Raw genomic sequence first — 19,678 nt, 5'->3', positions numbered from 1 at the left:
CACCTTTCCACCAGAAGCTTCAACCCTTGAAGTCTTCTGGAGGGACTGACCTTGAGCAACCACTGGTTGCACCAAGCGGTGAACCAGTCAAGATGGGATTAGAGAAGGTGTTGGGAGCTCTGCAGGGCGGGGGCAAGGGCAAGGAAGGCGGTGTCATCGGCAAACTGGAGAAGGTGGACGGGGGGTGACGGCGGCGGCATGTCCGCCGTATACAAAAGGTACAGAAGGGGGGAGAGGACGGAGCCTTGGGGCACACCGGCGGAGGGGAAAAAGGTGTAGGAGTCGGTGTTATGGATGGTGACATAGGAAGGACGGTGGGAGAGAAAGGAGCCGATCAGACAGACGTAGTTAATGGGAAGGGCGAAGGTTTGGAGCTTGAAGAGGAGACCGGAATGCCATACGCGGTCATAAGCTCGTTCGAGGTCCAGGGAGAGGAAGATTGTGGAGCGACGGAAATTAAGCTGGTCGGAAAGGAGATGAGTGACATGAAGGAGAAGATCGTCGGAAGAGAAGGACGGCCGAAAGCCACACTGGGTAACGGGAAGGAGGCGGTGCTGGTGGAGATGCTGGTGGATGCGGCGCGTGAGGATGGATTCCAGGACCTTGCTGAAGACCGAGGTAAGGCTGTTGGGACGGTAGGAGGAGACGGTGGACGTTGGTTTGCTAGGTTTAAGGAACATCAGGATACGGGAGGTTTTCCACAGGTCGGGGTAGTAACTGGTGGACAGGACTACATTGTAGAGCCTGGCCAGGGTGGAGAGGAAAGAGACAGGAGCTTCACGAAGGTGACGGTAGGTGACACGATCGTGATCAGGAGCGGTGTTGCATTTTGTGCGGAATGTAGCAATGAGATCCTGTGTAGTGATAGAGGCATTGAGTTCCATGTGTGCAATGTTGTCCAAGTACTGAAAACCAGGTGTGAGGGGAGGGATAGAGGTGTCAGTTCGATCGCGGACATCCGGGAAGAGGGAGTAATCGAACTGGGGATCATCGGTGATGGAAAATACATCGGAGAGGTAGGAGGCAAGGTGATTGGCCTTACTAAGGGAGTCAGGGAAGGGGTGATCATCATGGAGAAGAGGATAGTAGGGGAGGGTTTAGTTCCCGTAAGGTGACGGAAGGCTGACCAGAACTTGGACGAGTTGATAGGTAGGGTAGCATTTAAACGGGTGCATGTCTGTCGCCAGTCCCGGCGTTTCTTAGCCGCGAGTTAATTACGTATGTGTCACTGGAGTTGCCAGTGGTGTCGTAGTGTGTCCGGGTGATGCATGCGGAGGAAGGCACGGTAGAGACGGCGGGATTCACGGAGGAGGAGGACGGCCTGTGGGGGTAAGGTAGGACGGTGGGGGTGGACGGCGACAGTAGGGATGTGGGCCTCTACGGCCTCAGACAACGTCTGCTGGAGAAAGGAGGCAGCATGGGTTATATCTTCAGGGTGGTGGTAGGTGAAGGGGTGGCTATCGACCTGGGTGGAAAGGGTATCCCGGTAGGCACTCCAGTTGGCACGGGAATAGTCACGGACGTACTTAGGGGGAGGGTCATTACGAGGGTCGGGGCGGGGGCGACGACCGTCTGAAATGGTGAGGAGGACAGGGAGATGGTCGCTACCAATAGGCTCCAGGACATCCATCGTTATGGGACCAAGGAGGTTTGGGGGAGGAAAGGATAACATCGGGAGTGGAGTTGGATTCGGGACGGGTGTGCTGGGGGATGGGGATGAGGTCGCCTTGAAGGGAGGAGAGGAACCGATGCCACCGCCGTAACTGGTTGGCGGAACGACTATGGATGTTGAGGTTGGCGGCGATCACGTAGGAGGAGAAGGTATGGTCAATGTGGGAGAGGAAGTCAAAGGGAATAGGGGCGTTAGGGCGGACATAGATGGTGGCGCAGGTAACGGTAAGGCTGGGGAAGAAGAGACTAAGGATCAGGTGTTCGGTGGGGTCGGGAAGGAGAGGTTGGAGCCGAACGGGGATCTGGCGGTGGTGACCAATGGCAACTCCACCACGTGCAATCGGGATGGGATTATCGGAGTGGTGGAGGAGGTAGGGCAAAGTGTGGACGGTGTGGTGGGGTTGGAGGAAGGTTTCATTGAGGAGGAAGGCATCCACGCGGTGGGTGGCAAGGGTGTGCAGGAAGAGGTTCTTGTTGGCGGGAAGGGAGCGGATGTTGTTGAAAAGGATACGGTGCTGTCGCGCCATGACAGGGATTTAAACGAGGGTGTCAAGACGGGAGAAGGTGAAATGGGCCTGATTGTTGGAGTAGGTGGCGTACATTTTTAGTTGGAAAACGGAACGGGCGGCGAGGGATATCTGTTGGAGGGTGTACGGGCGCTGAAAAGGATGAACATTCTGAAGGACGATGGTGAGGAATCTGATGATGTCCTCAGTGGTAGGGGGTGGGCATAGAGAATTGCCGGGAGGGGTGGGGGCGTCTAGAGAGTGGACAGGAACGGTGAGTTCAGGAGTGGTAGGAGGGGGTCGGGCCTTACATTTCTGGGAGTATGCAGGATGAGGGAGGTTACAGGTATTACAGGAGGGGGGGGGACTGGAGATTGGGGCACTGCCGTAAAAAGTGGGCTTGCCTACAGTGCGGGCAGGTGGGGGCCTCGCGGCACTTAGATGTCGGGTGTGCATTGTACCGCAAGCACCTTTGGCAGCGGACGGATTGAGGAGGGGAATGGGAGGGGTCAACTTTATAACATTGGTTAAAAAGGAGGGCACCCTCCTTCAGGAGACAGTCTATGGAGGGGGCATGCTCGGGAAAGACCCGCATAAGGCGGGTGGGGCCGTCAGAGTTGTGGATGCGGCGAACCGCAAGCACCTCCAGATGGGGATGTGCCTGAAGCTCCGCCAACACCTCCTCCTCCGTGATCGTCGGACTAAGCCGAGTGATCACGGCGGTGAGGGTTGGCGGGCGACACAGAGGTTGGGGTTGGCGGGAGGGAGGCGGGGAAGGGGCAGGAGTGAGGGAGGCATGAGGGCCAAAGCGGGTGACAGGGATGCGGGAAAGGAGATCTGTGTGGAGGGTAGGGCTGGGGGAGGAGATGAGCACCGAATCATGGCAACCAGTGAGGAGGGAGATGGGGGCACCAGGAAAATGCTGGCGAAGGAAGTGTGAGGTTCTGGTCCTCAAGAAGGGAGGAATCAGGACGGGAGAGGAGGTAGCGGTAGGAGGAGGGGGTGGTGGTGGAGGAGGAGGAGGAGGAGGGGGCAGGGACAGGCGGGGAGACATCCATGGCATCATGGGCTGGGGAAGGGGGACGAGGCGGAGCCTTTTTGGGAGTAGAGGAGGCAGGGGTGCCACTGGGGCGCTTGACGGCGGCGGAGGAGGTTTGGGGGATGGGAGTGACTGGAATGTGGCAGGGAGTGGCAGGTCCCGGTGCTGAAGTCGGCGCCGGAGATGGTGAGGGCGATGGCGAAGGCGAAGGCGACGGTGAAGACGATGATGATGATGAAGGCGAGGGGGAGAGTGGAGTGTGGGCCATAGCCCTCCGGGCGACCACCCTAGCGGGGGCCGTAGAAACAGAAGGAGCAAAGGGAGGGAGTGGAGAGAAGGGATCAGAGGAGGCGCGGGAGGGAGGAACCGGGGATGGGGCGACAAATAGTGAGGGAGATGGGAGAGTGAGGAGTGGGGGGATGGACTGAGGGGGGAGTGATGCGGCACACCACGTGATAGTGGTGGCGGCGGCGGAGGGGGACGTGTAAATGATGGCAGTGGTGGTGGCAGTAGTGGCGGTGGTGGGGGTCGACATTACGAGAAGGGGAAAAGCACAGGACAGGACAAAGAAGGCGACGAGAAACACAGAGTAGAAGGAACCGAGAAACTATGAAGGAGACTGGGGCCGAAGCCCCACACTGCTGTTGCCGGCGGGGGAGGCGACGCTATTGCTGCTGCTGCTGGGAGGGACCGCTACTGGCTGGGTCCGCTGCTGGACGCTGGCTGCTGGCAGGAACCGCTGCTGGCTGCTTGACGCTGGCTGGGACCGCTGCTGGCAGAAACCGCTGCTGGCAGAAACCGCTGCTGGCTGCCGGCGGGGACGGCTGTTGGCTGCTGGCTGGACTGCTGCACATCGACGAGCTGGCGGGCACCTGTAACACCTATTCCTTCGATTGGTACCGTAATAGTACAATCGAAGGGCGGTATTCAAACGAATTACCGCCGAAGATGAATGAAGAGTGAACTCAGTTGTTATTTATCCGTAACCATTTTCCACGCAGAAATGAGAACATGGATTTTGTTGAATTACAGCGCCTACTACCAAGAATCAAAACAAATGTTTAAGACAAAATGTACGTAGTTCTTTTTATGTAGAATCTCATTCTGCAATAAAAATGTGGGTCCCCATTTGAAATTTTAAAGTTGCCTCCCGCCCCACCCACAAGGGACTGAGGTGGCTCGCTAATTTTAGCACCAGCAGATGTCGCCCTCGAAAATAATCGACTTTGGATTCTACACATTTTTTTCATGTGAAGCTTATTTTTCGAGTTATTCTGGTTTATCAACTTAAAATTTACACCCTGTACAGGGTGTTACAAAAAGGTACGGCCAAACTTTCAGGAAACATTCCTCACACACAAAGAAAGAAAATATGTTATGAGGACATGTGTCCGGAAACGCTTACTTTCCATGTTAGAGCTCATTTTATTACTTCTCTTGAAATCACATTAATCATGGAATGGAAACACACAGCAACAGAACGTACCAGCGTGACTTCAAACACTTTGTTACAGGAAATGTTCAAAATGTCCTCCGTTAGCGAGGGTACATGCATCCACTCTCTGTCGCATGGAAGCCCTAATGCGCTGATGCAGCCCTGGAGAATGGCGTATTGTATCACAGTCGTCCACAATACGAGCACGAAGAGTCTCTACATTTGGTACCGGGGTTGCGTAGACAAGAGCTTTCAAATGGCCCCATAAATGAAAGTCATGAGGGTTGAGGCCAGGAGAGCGTGGAGGCCATGGAATTGGTCCGCCTCTACCAATCCATCGGTCACCGAATCTGTTGTTGAGAAGCGTACGAACACTTCGACTGAAATGTGCAGGAGCTCCATCGTGCATGAACCACACGTTGTGTCGTACTTGTAAAGGCACATGTTCTAGCAGCACAGGTAGAGTATCCCGTATGAAATCATGATAACGTGCTCCACTGAGAGTAGGTGGAAGAACATGAGGCCCAATCAAGACATCACCAACAATGCCTGCCCAAACGTTCACAGAAAATCTGTGTCGATGACGTGATTGCACAATTGCGTGCGGATTATCGTCAGCCCACACATGTTGATTGTGAAAATTTGCAATTTGATCACGTTGGAATGAAGCCTCATCCGTAAAGAAAACATTTGCACTGAAATGAGGATTGACACATTGTTGGATGAACCATTCGCAGAAGTGTGCCCGTGGAGGCCAATCAGCTGCTGATAGTGCCTGCACTCGCTGTACATGGTACGGAAACAACCGGTTCTCCCCTAGCATTCTCCATACAGTGACGTGGTCAACGTTACCTTGTACAGCAGCAACTTCTCTGACGCTGACATTAGGGTTATCGTCAACTGCACGAAGAATTGCCTCGTCCATTGCAGGTGTCCTCGTCGTTCTAGGTCTTCCCTAGTCGCGAGTCATAGGCTGGAATGTTCCGTGCTCCCTAAGACGCCGATCAATTGCTTCGAACGTCTTCCTGTCGGGGCACCTTCGTTCTGGAAATCTGTCTCGATAGAAACGTACCGCGCCACGGCTATTGCCCCGTGCTAATCTATACATCAAATGGGCATCTGCCAACTCCGCACTTGTAAACATTGCACTGACTGCAAAACCACGTTCGTCTGAACGCTAACCTGTTGATGCTACGTACTGTTGTGCTTGATGCTAGTACTGTAGAGCAATGGGTCGCATGTCAAGACAAGCACCAAAGTCAATATTACCATCCTTCAATTGGACCAACCGGCGGTACATACTCACGAAACTAAAATGAGCTCTAACATGGAAATTAAGCGTTTCCAGACACATGTCCACATAACACCTTTTCTTTATTTGTGTGTGAGGAATGATTCCTGAAAGTTTGGCCGTACCTTTTTGTAACACCCTGTATATCTCTGACTCCTTTGCACACTTTAGAAACTGCACTCGACAGAGTATGATGAGTGCAGTGGGCTGCAGTGCTGGTGTGCTCGTGACAGCCTGGTTGCCCCGCCCACAGGACCCGCCCAGCTACGGCATGTCGCGCTCGCCTTCGCCGGCGGTGGGCGCGTCGGCGGCTGCGGCGGCGGTGCCGCTGCACGTGCACTCCGGGCCCGCCGGCCACGGCGGCCGCGCGCCGCTGTCGCGCGTGACGCGCCACACGCAGACGGAGCGGCGCGTGCCGCGCTGGCGCCAGCTGCTGTACTGCCTGGCGGGCGACGACGCCTTCCGGCGCCAGCGGCAGCGCGAGGCCGCGCAGCGCGCCAGGGACGCCGCGGCGCCGCGCCACGTCAACAGCGTCTCGCAGATCGACCGCGCGGCGCGCGTCCTCTTCCCCGCCTCGTTCGGCCTTCTCAACGTCTGCTACTGGCTCGCCTACTACACCTACCAGGAGGAGTTCCAGTGGGACGACGCGGCGCTGCCCTCTGCCAAGCTCTAGCTCCACCCGCTTCCCCCGTACAGCCCAGTAACGTGGACGCCTGAGTAACGAAGTGGACTATACATGATTTTGCCGATTTTTGCTTCTTGTAGTTCAAACAGAGATCTTTCAGGAACAAATGCACCATGTCGTGGAATGCAAACATACTTATAGGAAAAGTATGGCCACCCTTTTCCCTTCCTGTTGCTGCTGTCTGCAGTTTTTCGGGAGAGGCTAGTGTGACTAGAAGGTTACTGTGAACTAACTTCAAAATGATGTGTCACTCGATGCCACCACGAAAGTCGACACCGATCGATCCCATAAGCTGCGAAGGGTACTAAATTCTCAAGTGTGTGAGTGGACCTCGGAAATCGCGACATATTCCGAAGAAACAGCTAAATATCTGTAGCAAGCAGTAATATAATTGGCATTGCTGCTTATATGGGCTTCCCACACCTTTGGAAATCGCAAAATATTTAAAAAAAGGTAAACATTTGTGTCAGCAAGAATAGAAATGTAGCTGCTCGTTTCATGCGTAGCAATTTAACTATTCGTTTTTTAATGAGACTTAAGAGAGATTGCTCTTATACAGAGTGTCTCAAACCTTTTGGGCCAAATTGAAACAGGTGATAGTGAGTCCACAAGCAATTAAAAAAAAGTATTGAGACAGGGAACCACTGGTCGAAAATATATATTTATTGTGTTATGGGGAACCGCGTGACCGTTACGGTCGCAGGTTCAAATCCTGCCTCGGGCATGGGTGTGTGTGATGTCCTTAGGTTAGGTAGGTTTAAGTAGTTCTAAGTTCTAGGGGACCGATGACCTCAGCTGTTAAGTCCCATAGTGCTCAGAGCCATTTGAACCATTGTTTTTGTGTTATGGACAGAAACAGCGGACACCGCATAACGACAACGTAGTTCATAGTAACTGTTCAAAGTGATGACCGCAAGTGTCAGTTCACGTTTTTCAATGGCGCCTGCAGTTCTGATGCACTCTCACAAAGATCTTGGGTGTCTGTTGAACACTGGAACAGGCAGCGTACACCCCTGACCACAACACAGATATACCGTACACAGCTTAGCTCATAGCACATGTGATGACCGCATGCATAGCACTGGCCTGTTAACCTGTGCTGCATTATCCCTGGTGTCAGTTGCCCATTGCATCAGACAGGTCGTACTGTGTTCGTGGTGACATGTGTTACTGTGTACAGTGCATGACGCACAGTCAAAGATGGAACGTTACTCATCACGTATTCAAAGATGGATCGTTACTTATCGCGAGAGTCGGCACACATGCATTTAATGTATGGTGCGGTAGGCTGCAGTGCCCGTAAAGCAACACGAATCTACATAGAAAACTACCCCAAAAGGCGTCATCCTAACTGGAAGAAGTTTATCTCCTTGAATGAGCAGAGAGCCAGCCAAGATTCCTGCCCAACACATGACCGAACACCAGACTTTGATGAGACAGTGCTGAATCATGTGGCCGACCACCCAACAATAGTACTCTTCAACGTGCCCTCGAAATGCATACTTCGAAGAATGCAGAGAGGAGAGTACTGGTGGAACAGTATTATAACCTATCAAAAAGAACTTCTGAAGACTTGAACCAACGCATTTTGAGCCTCGCATTCACTTCTGTTAATGATAATACACCGCAGTGCTGCAGTGCCGAACTTTGTACAGTTTGTACTGTTCACAGATGAGTCTCATTCACCCGTGATGGTCTTTTCAACAGACGCAGCAGCCTTGTCTGGAGTGAGGACAATCCCCAAGTCACCCACATCAGTGACCACCAACAACGATTCTCCGTCAACGTTTCGGCAGGCATTGTCCGAGATCAGCTAATAGGACCTTATTTGCTACATCCCCGTTTGACTGGTCCACGTTACTCGGTGTTCCTGAGAGATGTGCTGCCACAGTTCTTGCGAGGCAGTACCCCTTCTTGTGGGCGAAAGGATGTGGGTTCGACATGGCGGTGCACCAGCCCACTTCGATGTTAACGTCTGCGAGCTCCTGAACAACACGTACACTCATCGTTGGACTGGAAGGGGAGGTCGTGACCAGTTCGATAGTCAGATCTCAAATCTCTGGAGTTTTTCCCCTGGAATTACGTCAAGACGTAGGTGTATGAAACCCCGTAGAAATAGATGAACAAGTGTTTTCTAGGTTCCAAGTTACCTGTCTCATACAATAGACACCAGCGATCTTTGAGAGAGTGTGGTAGAACTTCATGTGCCGATGCCAAGCATACGTTGAGACTGGAGGTCGTCACTTTGAACAATTACTATGAGCTACGTTGTTGTTATGCGGTATACACTGTGTATGTTCATAACACAATAAATATGCATTTTCGGCCATAGCTTTCGTACCTCAATATAACCAATTGTGCACCTATTATAACCTGTTTCAATTTGACCCAAAAGGTTTGAAACACCCTATATGTAGATAACACTGGATATTACACATTATATTTCTATTACATTAACAAGAGCGCTCCAGAATATGTTAAAAAAGCAAAGATGAAAAAAGAAAATAGCAGAACGTAGCAGAACGCGAACTTACTTCTTTCGACCCCTTTACTCCACATATCCAATCACTACACCACGGTAAAGACATAACAACATACAACAACAGTGTCTTCCATGTAAGTATCACCTGAAGGCTTCGTAAATTATACGAAATCGTACCAAGAGTGACATGTTTGCGTATGAATGGCATACTTCATAACATGCAAGTTATAACACGAAAACAACGAAATACGACGAAATCCAATGTCACGTCTCCGAAGTTCTTCATTCATCGATTTCTATCGATTTTCATGATCACATCAAGTGACATATTATTTTTAGGTCATTCCACAGTAAGTTTCTGGCATCACAATTTTCTCCCCAGCACGAATGAAGTTGCTTCATGTGATATTTCCTCCAGAAGGGAGGGAAATTTTGTGGGGTTCGTGCTGAATGGTGAGATGCACGAAGAAGAAATTTTATGTACGTACGTATTTCATTTTGCGATTAAAGATTCGTTAACGAGTAACTCAAATCATGCAACAAAGACCTGCGATGTTTTCGCTTCAACTAATTCGTGACCAAAGTTGCTGAATAGTGATTGAGGCTAAATTCTTCATGTAGCGATGCTTCTTATTTGCCTGCTGCCGGTCGAAAAATTCGTGTAAAAATTATGTACAACTGGGCCAATACATCTGATTGTTTTTTTTTTCATTTTTCTTTCGTAATTAATGTCAAATAGTTGAAGACTGCTGCATTCTGTTCTCTTTCGTTTACTTGTGTATAGTGTATCATTATAACAAACAAAGAAATAAGAGAAGCATGAAAAATATGTAAATGTAATCGGAACAACATCGTCGATTTTTTTAATCCTCGTTGTTTTCTAGCTGTCTCATTGCTAGACTATGCAGTTTCAAGTGCATATACTATGTAAAACATGTGCATTAAACAATACTTGTTGTGTATTTTTATAGAAATTTTAGAACGCAAATACATGATTTATATATAATTACCCCACAGTTGAGATAAAGTAAGCATATATCTGTTGTTATCGATCAAGTAAAGATGTTGTGAATGCTTTATGATTAGGTGATACATCTAAATACAGGACACTGTTCACTGCATGAGCATGATCACAAAGGCATTTATTTTGCACAACACTTTGTTTTATTGGATTATACATTTAATAGCCATCTATTGACAGATTTCTGTACATCTAAGTAGTGAGACCTTTGATCAGTAATATAATGGCCACGTCCATCAACAATTCAAAGTCACGGACTGTGATTTGGAGTTTAACATTCCCAATAATTCTGAAGACGATGAAAATAAGTAAAACCATAACAGTGTGCTACATATTTGTATATTCCAAGTTTAAAGTTAAAATACATACGTAGCGGGATACGAGAGTAATTTCAGGATATCACTTCATATCAAATGATCTGTAATTATGGATTCTGACGGGAAAAAGAAAGTTGCAATCTAGCAAGGCAGGGGCTTACAAGCAAACAAAAGGCAATGCTAAATATATGATTAGTTTAAATTTAACAACCAGATAGTAAATGAAAACGAAGGAAAATACGGAAAATTGTCATGAGCTCCACGTATGCAAAAGAGAGGGCCACAGTATAGTTATAGGACTTCAACCGATGTCATCCTTACACAGCCCTTGTTTATTAACATCAGAAGAGAAGTTGAAGTAAAACATGGAAGATACGAATGACTTTAGAATCTGCGAATGTGTATCTGACAACATTACTAAAGACGAGTAAAACAGCAGCTGCAGTGTTAGTACCAAAGGAAATATTGCGGTTTCATAAATATTTTCATATGTTGTCCATATAAACTATTTCCGTCAAAAATTCTTGCAATGAAAATATATAATATGGACATAATCCTGTTTTCCTCGAAATTCCAGCTCCTCTACAATTAGAGCCGCAATTATTTCCTGCCAAACTAAACACTGGAAGGAAAATTTCATCCTAACTACAATCTTTTAATATTAAGTATATTCCATAAATAGAACAACAGCACGATGTTTTCGTATGTCGATGACAAGGTTCCAACCGAAAAAAATCTAAGAAAATGAGTTGTTAGTGTCATTAGGTTCTATCTAGCTTCTGCTACATGTAGAACGTACTCGTTAACACTCTGTGGAGAAATAGGCGAGTTATGAGATTGCAGAAGTTCCAACTAACATCAGTACGTCTGATTCGCTGGAAGAGGTTCTATTCGACAGTTGCAACCTAATTTTACTTTTATTACTGAATTATTTTACTTGTAAATAATGATAAATAAAGTTGAATATTAGTATAATTATGAGTTTTTATCAATCACGTCTTACCATGCTAACAAACATCATGATTTAAATGGGAAAAATATCTACCATTTAAAGCGTTAATTTTTCGAGGTAACGAAACAAGACAAAAGAAATTTGCTGTTATAAATTGACTGAAGAAATGAGACAGAGGTAAGTACCATGTGAAAATGCATGGAGTTGCCAGACGCTGTTTGCAGTAGCTCGTTTACAAAGAACGAGATAGAGGGAGGTTAACACAGTTAAGTTGCATTTTTATTACAATGGTTTTGTAAATGTTCTTTACAGTTTATCGTGACAAGCATTGACTAGTACTATATCAAAAACTCACTGTTATTGATGGAGAGACAACTGAATAATGAGTTATTCAGTTTTTGACATCAGTTTACACGAAACGAATGAAGTGGTAGTTGACATCTTGTCATTCTGAAAGGCCAATGTGCTCCCTGAACTATTTCAACAAATAAATTAAAATACAAAAGTGAGGTTTTCTCGAATGTCAAAATATGGACATGGCAGCGTCCAGTGTGCACTCTGCAGACTAACCAGCGTGTGGGGCGGTGGCGTAAGTAGGATATAGCAGCTGGGGCGCGCACCCCCAACGCCGCTGCCGTAGGTGAGCAATTTTTTGCAGGCGAAACAAATTTGGAGGGCAAAAGAAAAAGGAAAGAGATGGGTGCCTAGAAGTAGGAGGGGAAAGAAGGAGGAGGAGTAGAAGAACAAGGAGAAGAAGAAAGTTCGGGACTGGTGCGCACTAAAATGGAAAGGGGTTGACATGAGAGAGGAAATTCGGATTGGTCTGTGTTGAGCAACAGTTCCGTAAGACTTACTCTCACTGATTTAGAGGAGTTGCTGTCTTCTTTTCGGCTACTATACTATGTTCATCATAACAATAAACGGGATGTAAACATTACACCATGTATTCTTACGCGTTTGCTGGAATCTCATTGGATTTCGTTTCAGGTGGAGCAGAAGCCAAGCTATCTCGTGTTTATTCAAGTGTGATAATAGGGATACGTGTTATGGTTTGCGTTACGCGAACATCGACAGAGCGATAATACGGGACAACAGCTTTACTGCCGCATTCAACTGGAATAACATGTCCAACCAAGTGGTCCAGCTGACCTGGAGTGATGCGAGCAGTTGCAGTTACGAGGTAAAAAGACACGAGCAGAGAAACAATATAGCTTCGAATGTCATTTAGTTTGTAAAAGAAAAGACGTAATATTCGGCAAAACTCCAGCAATGCTACATGCGTCCTGGGGGACCAGACGGAAAGCATAATTCGCTCTCGTTCTTAGCTAATATAGTATTGTAATTAATAACAAGATTGATGAAAATTCCTAACTCAAACACATGGTAACTTTTCTGCGCGACGTATGTATGACGCTAAAGCGTATTGCAGGGATTTCCCCTCATAATAAGATATTGAGGCCACTGAAGCTATTAGTTACACTCAGTCGTCTGGTAGTCTCTGAATTCCTTTCATACACGAATCCGAGAAATACATTTCAGTACTGGAACATCTGCTATACTGATAACGAGTCAGTCAACAACCGAATCCACGAAGACATCCAAGCACCACATTTTCTTCCCTTCTTGTATGACGTGCCGTTTTGTATCCCGCCATCGTCCGACAGCGACGTGCGACAAAGCTTCATGGCTTGGGTCCACTGCGTCTGGCAGCGCGGATGTCTTGTTATTTCTCGCGACAAATCAGTTCTGTTGGGTTCATATTGCAGTGGCACAGGCGGCAACTGTAAAAATGCAGCACTTGTATGGTCTGCTCATTGCTGTGAAAATTATTGTTTTTCCATGTTTCCGCTACACTAATCACTCTGGATCGCGCCAGACCACGTCTGTGTCATAAAACAGTGGACATCGTCCAAATAAAGAGTACATGTTTTTCATTTTTGTCCTAAAATTTAATTTGTTGCGTTTCCTTAACTTAAACAACCTGTTTTAAAACATCGAGTGTTAGAAATTTATATTTGCAATGAATACTGTAATTAGAAACAAGAAGACATGCGTTTTTCATTAAAAATGATGATTAGATATTGGCTGGTTGATTTGGGGGGAGGGGATCGGACAGCGAAGTCATCGGTCCCATCGGATTAGGGAAGGATGGAGAGGGAAGTCGGCCGTGCACTTTCAACTGAACCATCCCGGCATTTGCCTGAACAGATTTAGGGAAATCACGGAAAACCTCTATCAAGATGGCAGGACGCGGGTTTGAACCGTCGTCCTCCAGAATGAGTCCAGTGTGCTAACCACTGCGCGACCTCACTCGGTGATGTTTAGATGCGTGTTACTTATCATATATTTGATGAATTTTACATTTAAGAGATGTAGGTATTTCAAATTGAACGAAAAAAAAGGAGACCAAAACGGTATTCGAACCCTTGATCCACAGTTCGTACAGAATTATTACTCTTCAACGCTACCGATTCAACTATGCATCGTGTTTTGAAAAAGTGCTTAACTGATGTAAACACATTTCCTAAAAAAAGTTCAGAGCCGGTTTTTTGCGCTCGGGCAAAAAACATTAAGAACAGCCTTTCTCGTCACTTTTTAATCGGTACCCACGCTCCTGTTTCACTACGGAATGGGAATCAGCGTCAGCCATTTTCATACTGCGTAATAATAGCGCGAGAATCAGAGCAAAGTAGTGCAGAGACTGCGACTATACACGATTTTTTAAATAAAAACTACATAGCTAAAGCATGATTAAGAAAAACGTTGGTGACTGTCAACACATTAGAATATCTTGAAGTTTCGTTTACCGTAACATAGTGTTAAGACATCCAATATGAAAGTAGGACTTACTTCCAAGAGCGTAACAAGACCAGTGTACTTGTGCTACGGCTGCTGACCAACCATCACGTTTCTGTTTGATTGCATCAAGTTTATTCTTATGATGAACAAAATATAGTTACACCAATCAGATCAACTCAATGAAAAGTGTAAGGAGTATCTTTTGCGTTTATTGTGTGTTTGTTGTGGCTTTGCAATGATGAACGACTCGCGTTGTTGTTGCAAACAATGTGACTGTGCGTTGTGTGTTTTTCCGTGTTTTGAATTGTATTATACAAAAAAGAATTACTGAAATATGAATCTTTAGCGTCAATGTAATGTCGTGTTGATCTCAGTAAACGAATAAACAGGATAAGCAGTAATGAGAATTGAACAAAAAATGGGGTGGTAAGGGGGAGATGGGCACAAGGACGAGGTTTTGCCTGGGCGCCAGTTACTCCAGTTAAATCACTGGCGGCCGGTCTTACCTCGCACTAGCTATCACGTCGATTCGGAAAACAGAATGCATTTGGTGATTACACGGTCCAGTCGCGTTAATGTGTCCACCGCCTATGCTCGACGTCAACGGGCAGTAACCACTCACAGCCGGCAGGTGAAAACACTAGCAGTGGAGGGTTTGTAAAGCGTGTCGGGCGGGCACGGAAAACAGTGCAGTTGTTATCGTAGCGCGGAAATTGAGCGATTTATCCGACGTCCAAAATGGAACGATCATTGACTTTCGGTCTAAGGGTGGAAGCATTTCCGAACCTGGTAAGTTTACATGCTGCAGTGGTTAAAGTATACCATGCACGGCAAACTGGCTCTCATTTCTCAGCGAGACTCATCAGCAGAAGCAGCGTTCTCCTGAAGATAGCGAACAGCTGGATCGCCGAAATATTGAATCGAGTTGATTTTAGTATCTGGCAGTAAACCCGAAGAGACTTTCATGGCTCTATGCAAAACGGGCGCCGAGATAACTGTGGTTGAACACGGCCATAGATGAAAGGCTGCGGAGATTTGTACGGATGAATAGACGTGCAAATGTTGTGCAGCTGACCGACCAGATGAACAAAGGGGCTACTAACAAGGTCTTCTCAACGACAGTTCAGCGAACGTTGCTGCGTGTGGGCCTCCACGGCAGGCGACTGGTTCATGCACCCATGCTGGCTGCTGTTCATCGCCGACGAAGGCTGGAATTTTCACGCCCATACCGCAACTAGACGCCCACTGAGTGGCGACAGGTGACCTTTCCAAATGACAGATAGCAGTTGACCTTACCTGTCTACTGGAGTCTCATAAAAAACTAATTTATGTAGATTTCCAATTAATATTAAATACATTAAGTGTATTCACAACTGCCAAGATGGACAACCATCAGCTGTAGAATGGAATGACGACAATGAAAATTTGTGCCGGACTGGTACTCGAACCCGGATTTCCCACTTATCGGGAGCTGTTACCATGCCATTCGACTATCCATACACGAATCACGGTCAGATACAAACCTCCATATGTCGTCAACTATGCGCCTACAACCTATTCTCGTACATCCATTATGTATAGTCCCGTACAGAGGAGACATTTTGCTTGTAATTCGCTTGCTTGGTGTCGGTGGACAAATACGAAAAAGTCGTGTATTTCATGACGGCTCTAGTCGTCGCAGTGCCTGTTCTTTTGGCCGTGCATGCATGTCCAAAGAAACTTTGCATCGTAATTCAGAATAATGCAGGCACTGCAATATCGTACTTAATATTAAGGTGCGGCTCGAGCTACCATCCCACAATGTCAGTATTGGATCTTGAGGAAAAATGTTTGAAGACCACTGTTATAAATGAAACGACAAGTCCCAGGTGACCAAGTAATTACCATGCTTGGATTAGAAACAAAGAAAATCGTTCGGGAAGAAAGCTATGGTGAGGGAGAATGGGCGTTGTTTTCTAGCCATGTGAGTTCTAGGAATTCGTTCCAAATAGAGGAATAGACCGTAGCGCTTCCCCAGGAGTGCTTGGTCTTTCCACTCCAACGTCCCGTGAAACGCCAATTTATAGCAAGCCTGGACTCTATAAGTCTGAGTTCGATATAATTATTGTTATTTACTTTCAAGTTCTTTGACATTGTCAAGCAGGAGAGACGCGATCTGTTGTAAAATTTTTATTTATGTTAGGGACTGAAACCCTAATCAGTCAAGACTGCACATAAAATCTTCTTTATTTGGGTGGACTACTAGTTTCGGCTAACAATCTAGCCATCTTCAGATCTAAGATATAAAACCAATTTGTCTCATGCTAGCAACACAAAACAGCTTACAGAACTGCACATAATAATGTAGCAGGGTTCATGTCTGTGTACACGAATAACTTACAGAATACGTACTATAAAACATTCTTGATTAGTGTTGGTGCCATTACGCCTTCACACACCGTTAAAATCTTTCTAAAATGGCAGCATCCATACATGACATAGCTAAAAACACCTTGACTCCACAGCCCAGCTTACTACGCATTAGCCAACTACTTCTTTTAGTTATATTCCTATGGGCTGCCGCTACCTTCTCTTCCTACCATGCTGCTCCGTAATGATGACGTGCATTAAATTGATCTTTTGCACGAATTAACTAACATTAATAAAAGGGGGTCATAATAAGTCGCACTCAAACGCTGATCTAAATGGCATTAAAACTATGTATTTAAAATGAATATCTTCTCATTAAATAATACATTAATATGAACATTTTGTTTCTAACTTAACAAAGAAAGGTCCTCAGGGGTGGACATCTATGCTATGATGTAGGCTAGGGTCTCAGATATCACGCATCAAAGCCATTTATAAAACTGGGACCTCGTTTGCGAGTATTCGTCGCAAATGAATTTCCGTGTAATGTTCTAGCGTCTTTAAAATACGAGTGTTACACATAGAGGCAAAATAGCGTACTGATTGAGATACATTCCTGATGTAGAGGATGCTGTGGGTTCAAATGCTGTCATGTACTTTAAAATTTAGTTTACTAAACTTTTTACCAAATGACTATTAATTTTATTCAATTAATTGACTTAAATGTAACATTTTTATTTCTAATACTTTGCTTTCTCAACGTTGTTCTCCCTTTTTTATTTGTTCTCATTTTTCCTTCCTGTCATTATTTTCTCATTTGGCATCTTGATGCATGTGATTTCAATTATTTTTATTTATATCTCATAACATTCAAATGCTTAAAATTTGCCAATCTGTCACTTAAAAAACAAAAGGCGAAATAATCTATTTACATTAGCTATGAATAATGTCAACAATGTATTTTCCGTTACAAGATGCACATTTTTTGGATGGTAATCATAGCACAAAAATTTAAAACATAAATTATAGTAGCATTATAAGCAAAATAACGCAAACGAAGATTTAAACTATAGAAGGGACTATAAATACAACGAAATTCAAGGAAAATTATGAACATAGATAACGAATACAATAAAATGGACAGAAACATAAAATGATAAAATGAGAGAAATTAAATCGAAACTAATACTAAGAAAAACAACGAAAATTGTATGCTCAAAAAACCCGAAATGAAAAACAAATGACAATAAGTAAAAATGAGAGAAAATAAAACTTAGTACAACAATTAAAGTGATGTGGCAAAGGATTATAAACTTTTAAAAATTACATCAAAACCAGTCAGTTGAATAAAAGTAATGATCAAAATCATTTCGGAAACGGTTCAACAATAAGAAATTTTAAAGCACAAGATGGGATCCGAAACCACAACCTCCTGTACATCAGGAAAGTACCTTAATTAAAGCTACGCTGCCACTCTGCAGAATGCTATTATTTTCAACGCCTACGCAAAGTTCTTTTTCGTCCATTATTTGTAAACAACGTCCGACTTTGGTGAATGGCTTCAGGGCGCAACACCTCGGACCCTAACCACTGTATAGATGATTTCAAAAAGTTGAACCCACCCCTCAGGACCTCCCCTTAAAGAACACAAATAATTTACACATTTTTAAAATTAGGTAAGGATGTGGAAGTTTATAAATAATATGATCTAGTTTTGAATGTTGTGGTGTGTGCATTAAAGGGTCGTACCATAATATGTGGTAGAATTTCCACATCACTCATTCACAGTGAGAGTTTCGTTTATGCACTAGAGTAGATGCGCCGGTGCCTACTGGTTAACCCCATGGGCTGCCCCAGCTGACCTGCCCATGTACCTCCTCCAGCTATTAAATACCTTGATCACTCTAAATGGCGTACCAGAACGCGTTTAATAAAAGAGTACCCATTCAGCTTTTCAAACTGGAAATATCTTGGTTCCATTTATATACAGACATTCTGCCATGTCTAAAGTAACTGCCACCAAAATTTTCTAAGCTGGGCTGTTATAGCAACGCATAATTAAGTTCTCTATATTCCTCGTTTCTCGTTGGAATGCTGTAACAAACTGAAACCCAAACTCAAAAGATCCCCAGTGACGACGGTAAAGCCGGTCCAAGTTACACAGAACATCGTTCTCCACACTGTAATTTCAGGTCCGCTCAGTCCATAATGCAGCTGTTCATACTTCGTCTCATGGAAGAACACACATTGTTTTTTAGTCCAAAGGGCAACTGCCAACTGGAGACGTCTGATACATTTCTCATATGTGAATGAAAATATATTTCCAAACTGAATTAATAACAATTTTTTTGGTGAGCTTACTGTTGTTGAAATATGATGTTATTGTAAAAGAAATGTTGATTAGTTGAACCTGAGGATGGCTCATGTGGAATCAAAACTGATCATTTAAAAAAATTAAAGTAATATATACAGACAATACATAAATCTGTTTTACAAGTGATTCCAGATCTTCTTCGAGAAAAGTACATAAATGTGACGTTTTTGTAGTCGAATGCAGAGTTTAGTTTTTGTAGCATGTGGGTAACCTAATAATATATTTACTCATATCTACAATGGAATGCCTACTATGAGTAAAATATTTTTTCTCTGTGGTAGATACTGGAGCGAAACATCCCTTTAAATCGTGCTGAGCCTTTTGCAATTCACATATCGTCAACTGCACTTAAACAGTTTGAAAAACATATTCCATCGCTCTCTCTCTGCTGACACTGTCATTTTTTCATCTTATCATTTTGCGCAGTGGTTAGACACTGGACTCGCATTCGGGAGGACGACGGTTCAATCCTGCGTCCGGCCATCCTGATTTAGGTTTTCCGTGATTTCCCTAAATCGCTCCAGGCAAATGCCGGGATGGTTCCTTTCAAAGGGCACGGCCGACGTCCTTCCCCATCCTTCCCTAATCCGATGACCTCGCTGTCTGGTCTCCTTCCCCAAAACAACCCAACCCTCATCTTATCATCGGCACTAAACTGGACTAGATTAATAGCGAGATATAATGTCTATCGATGAAGATATTTTGCACAGTTACTTTTCTGCTTGCACTGGAAAATAATAACATGCACAACTTCCAA

General features: G+C 45.2%; 1 protein-coding gene across 1 annotated transcript in view; it reads left to right on the top strand.

Moving 5' to 3' along the window:
* Positions 1 to 6,615, top strand: part of LOC126252419 (gamma-aminobutyric acid receptor alpha-like) — a 222,332-nt gene extending 215,717 nt beyond the window's left edge. Inside the window, exon 10 of the mRNA XM_049953309.1 lies at positions 6,196 to 6,615. Coding sequence (XP_049809266.1) covers positions 6,196 to 6,615 — 420 coding nt within the window. The remainder of the gene's footprint in view (positions 1 to 6,195) is intronic.
* Positions 6,616 to 19,678: the final 13,063 nt, after the last annotated feature.

Source organism: Schistocerca nitens, chromosome 4 (assembly GCF_023898315.1).
Source record: "Schistocerca nitens isolate TAMUIC-IGC-003100 chromosome 4, iqSchNite1.1, whole genome shotgun sequence".
NCBI lineage: Eukaryota > Metazoa > Arthropoda > Insecta > Orthoptera > Acrididae > Schistocerca > Schistocerca nitens.
This window is presented reverse-complemented; position numbering and strand designations above follow the sequence as displayed.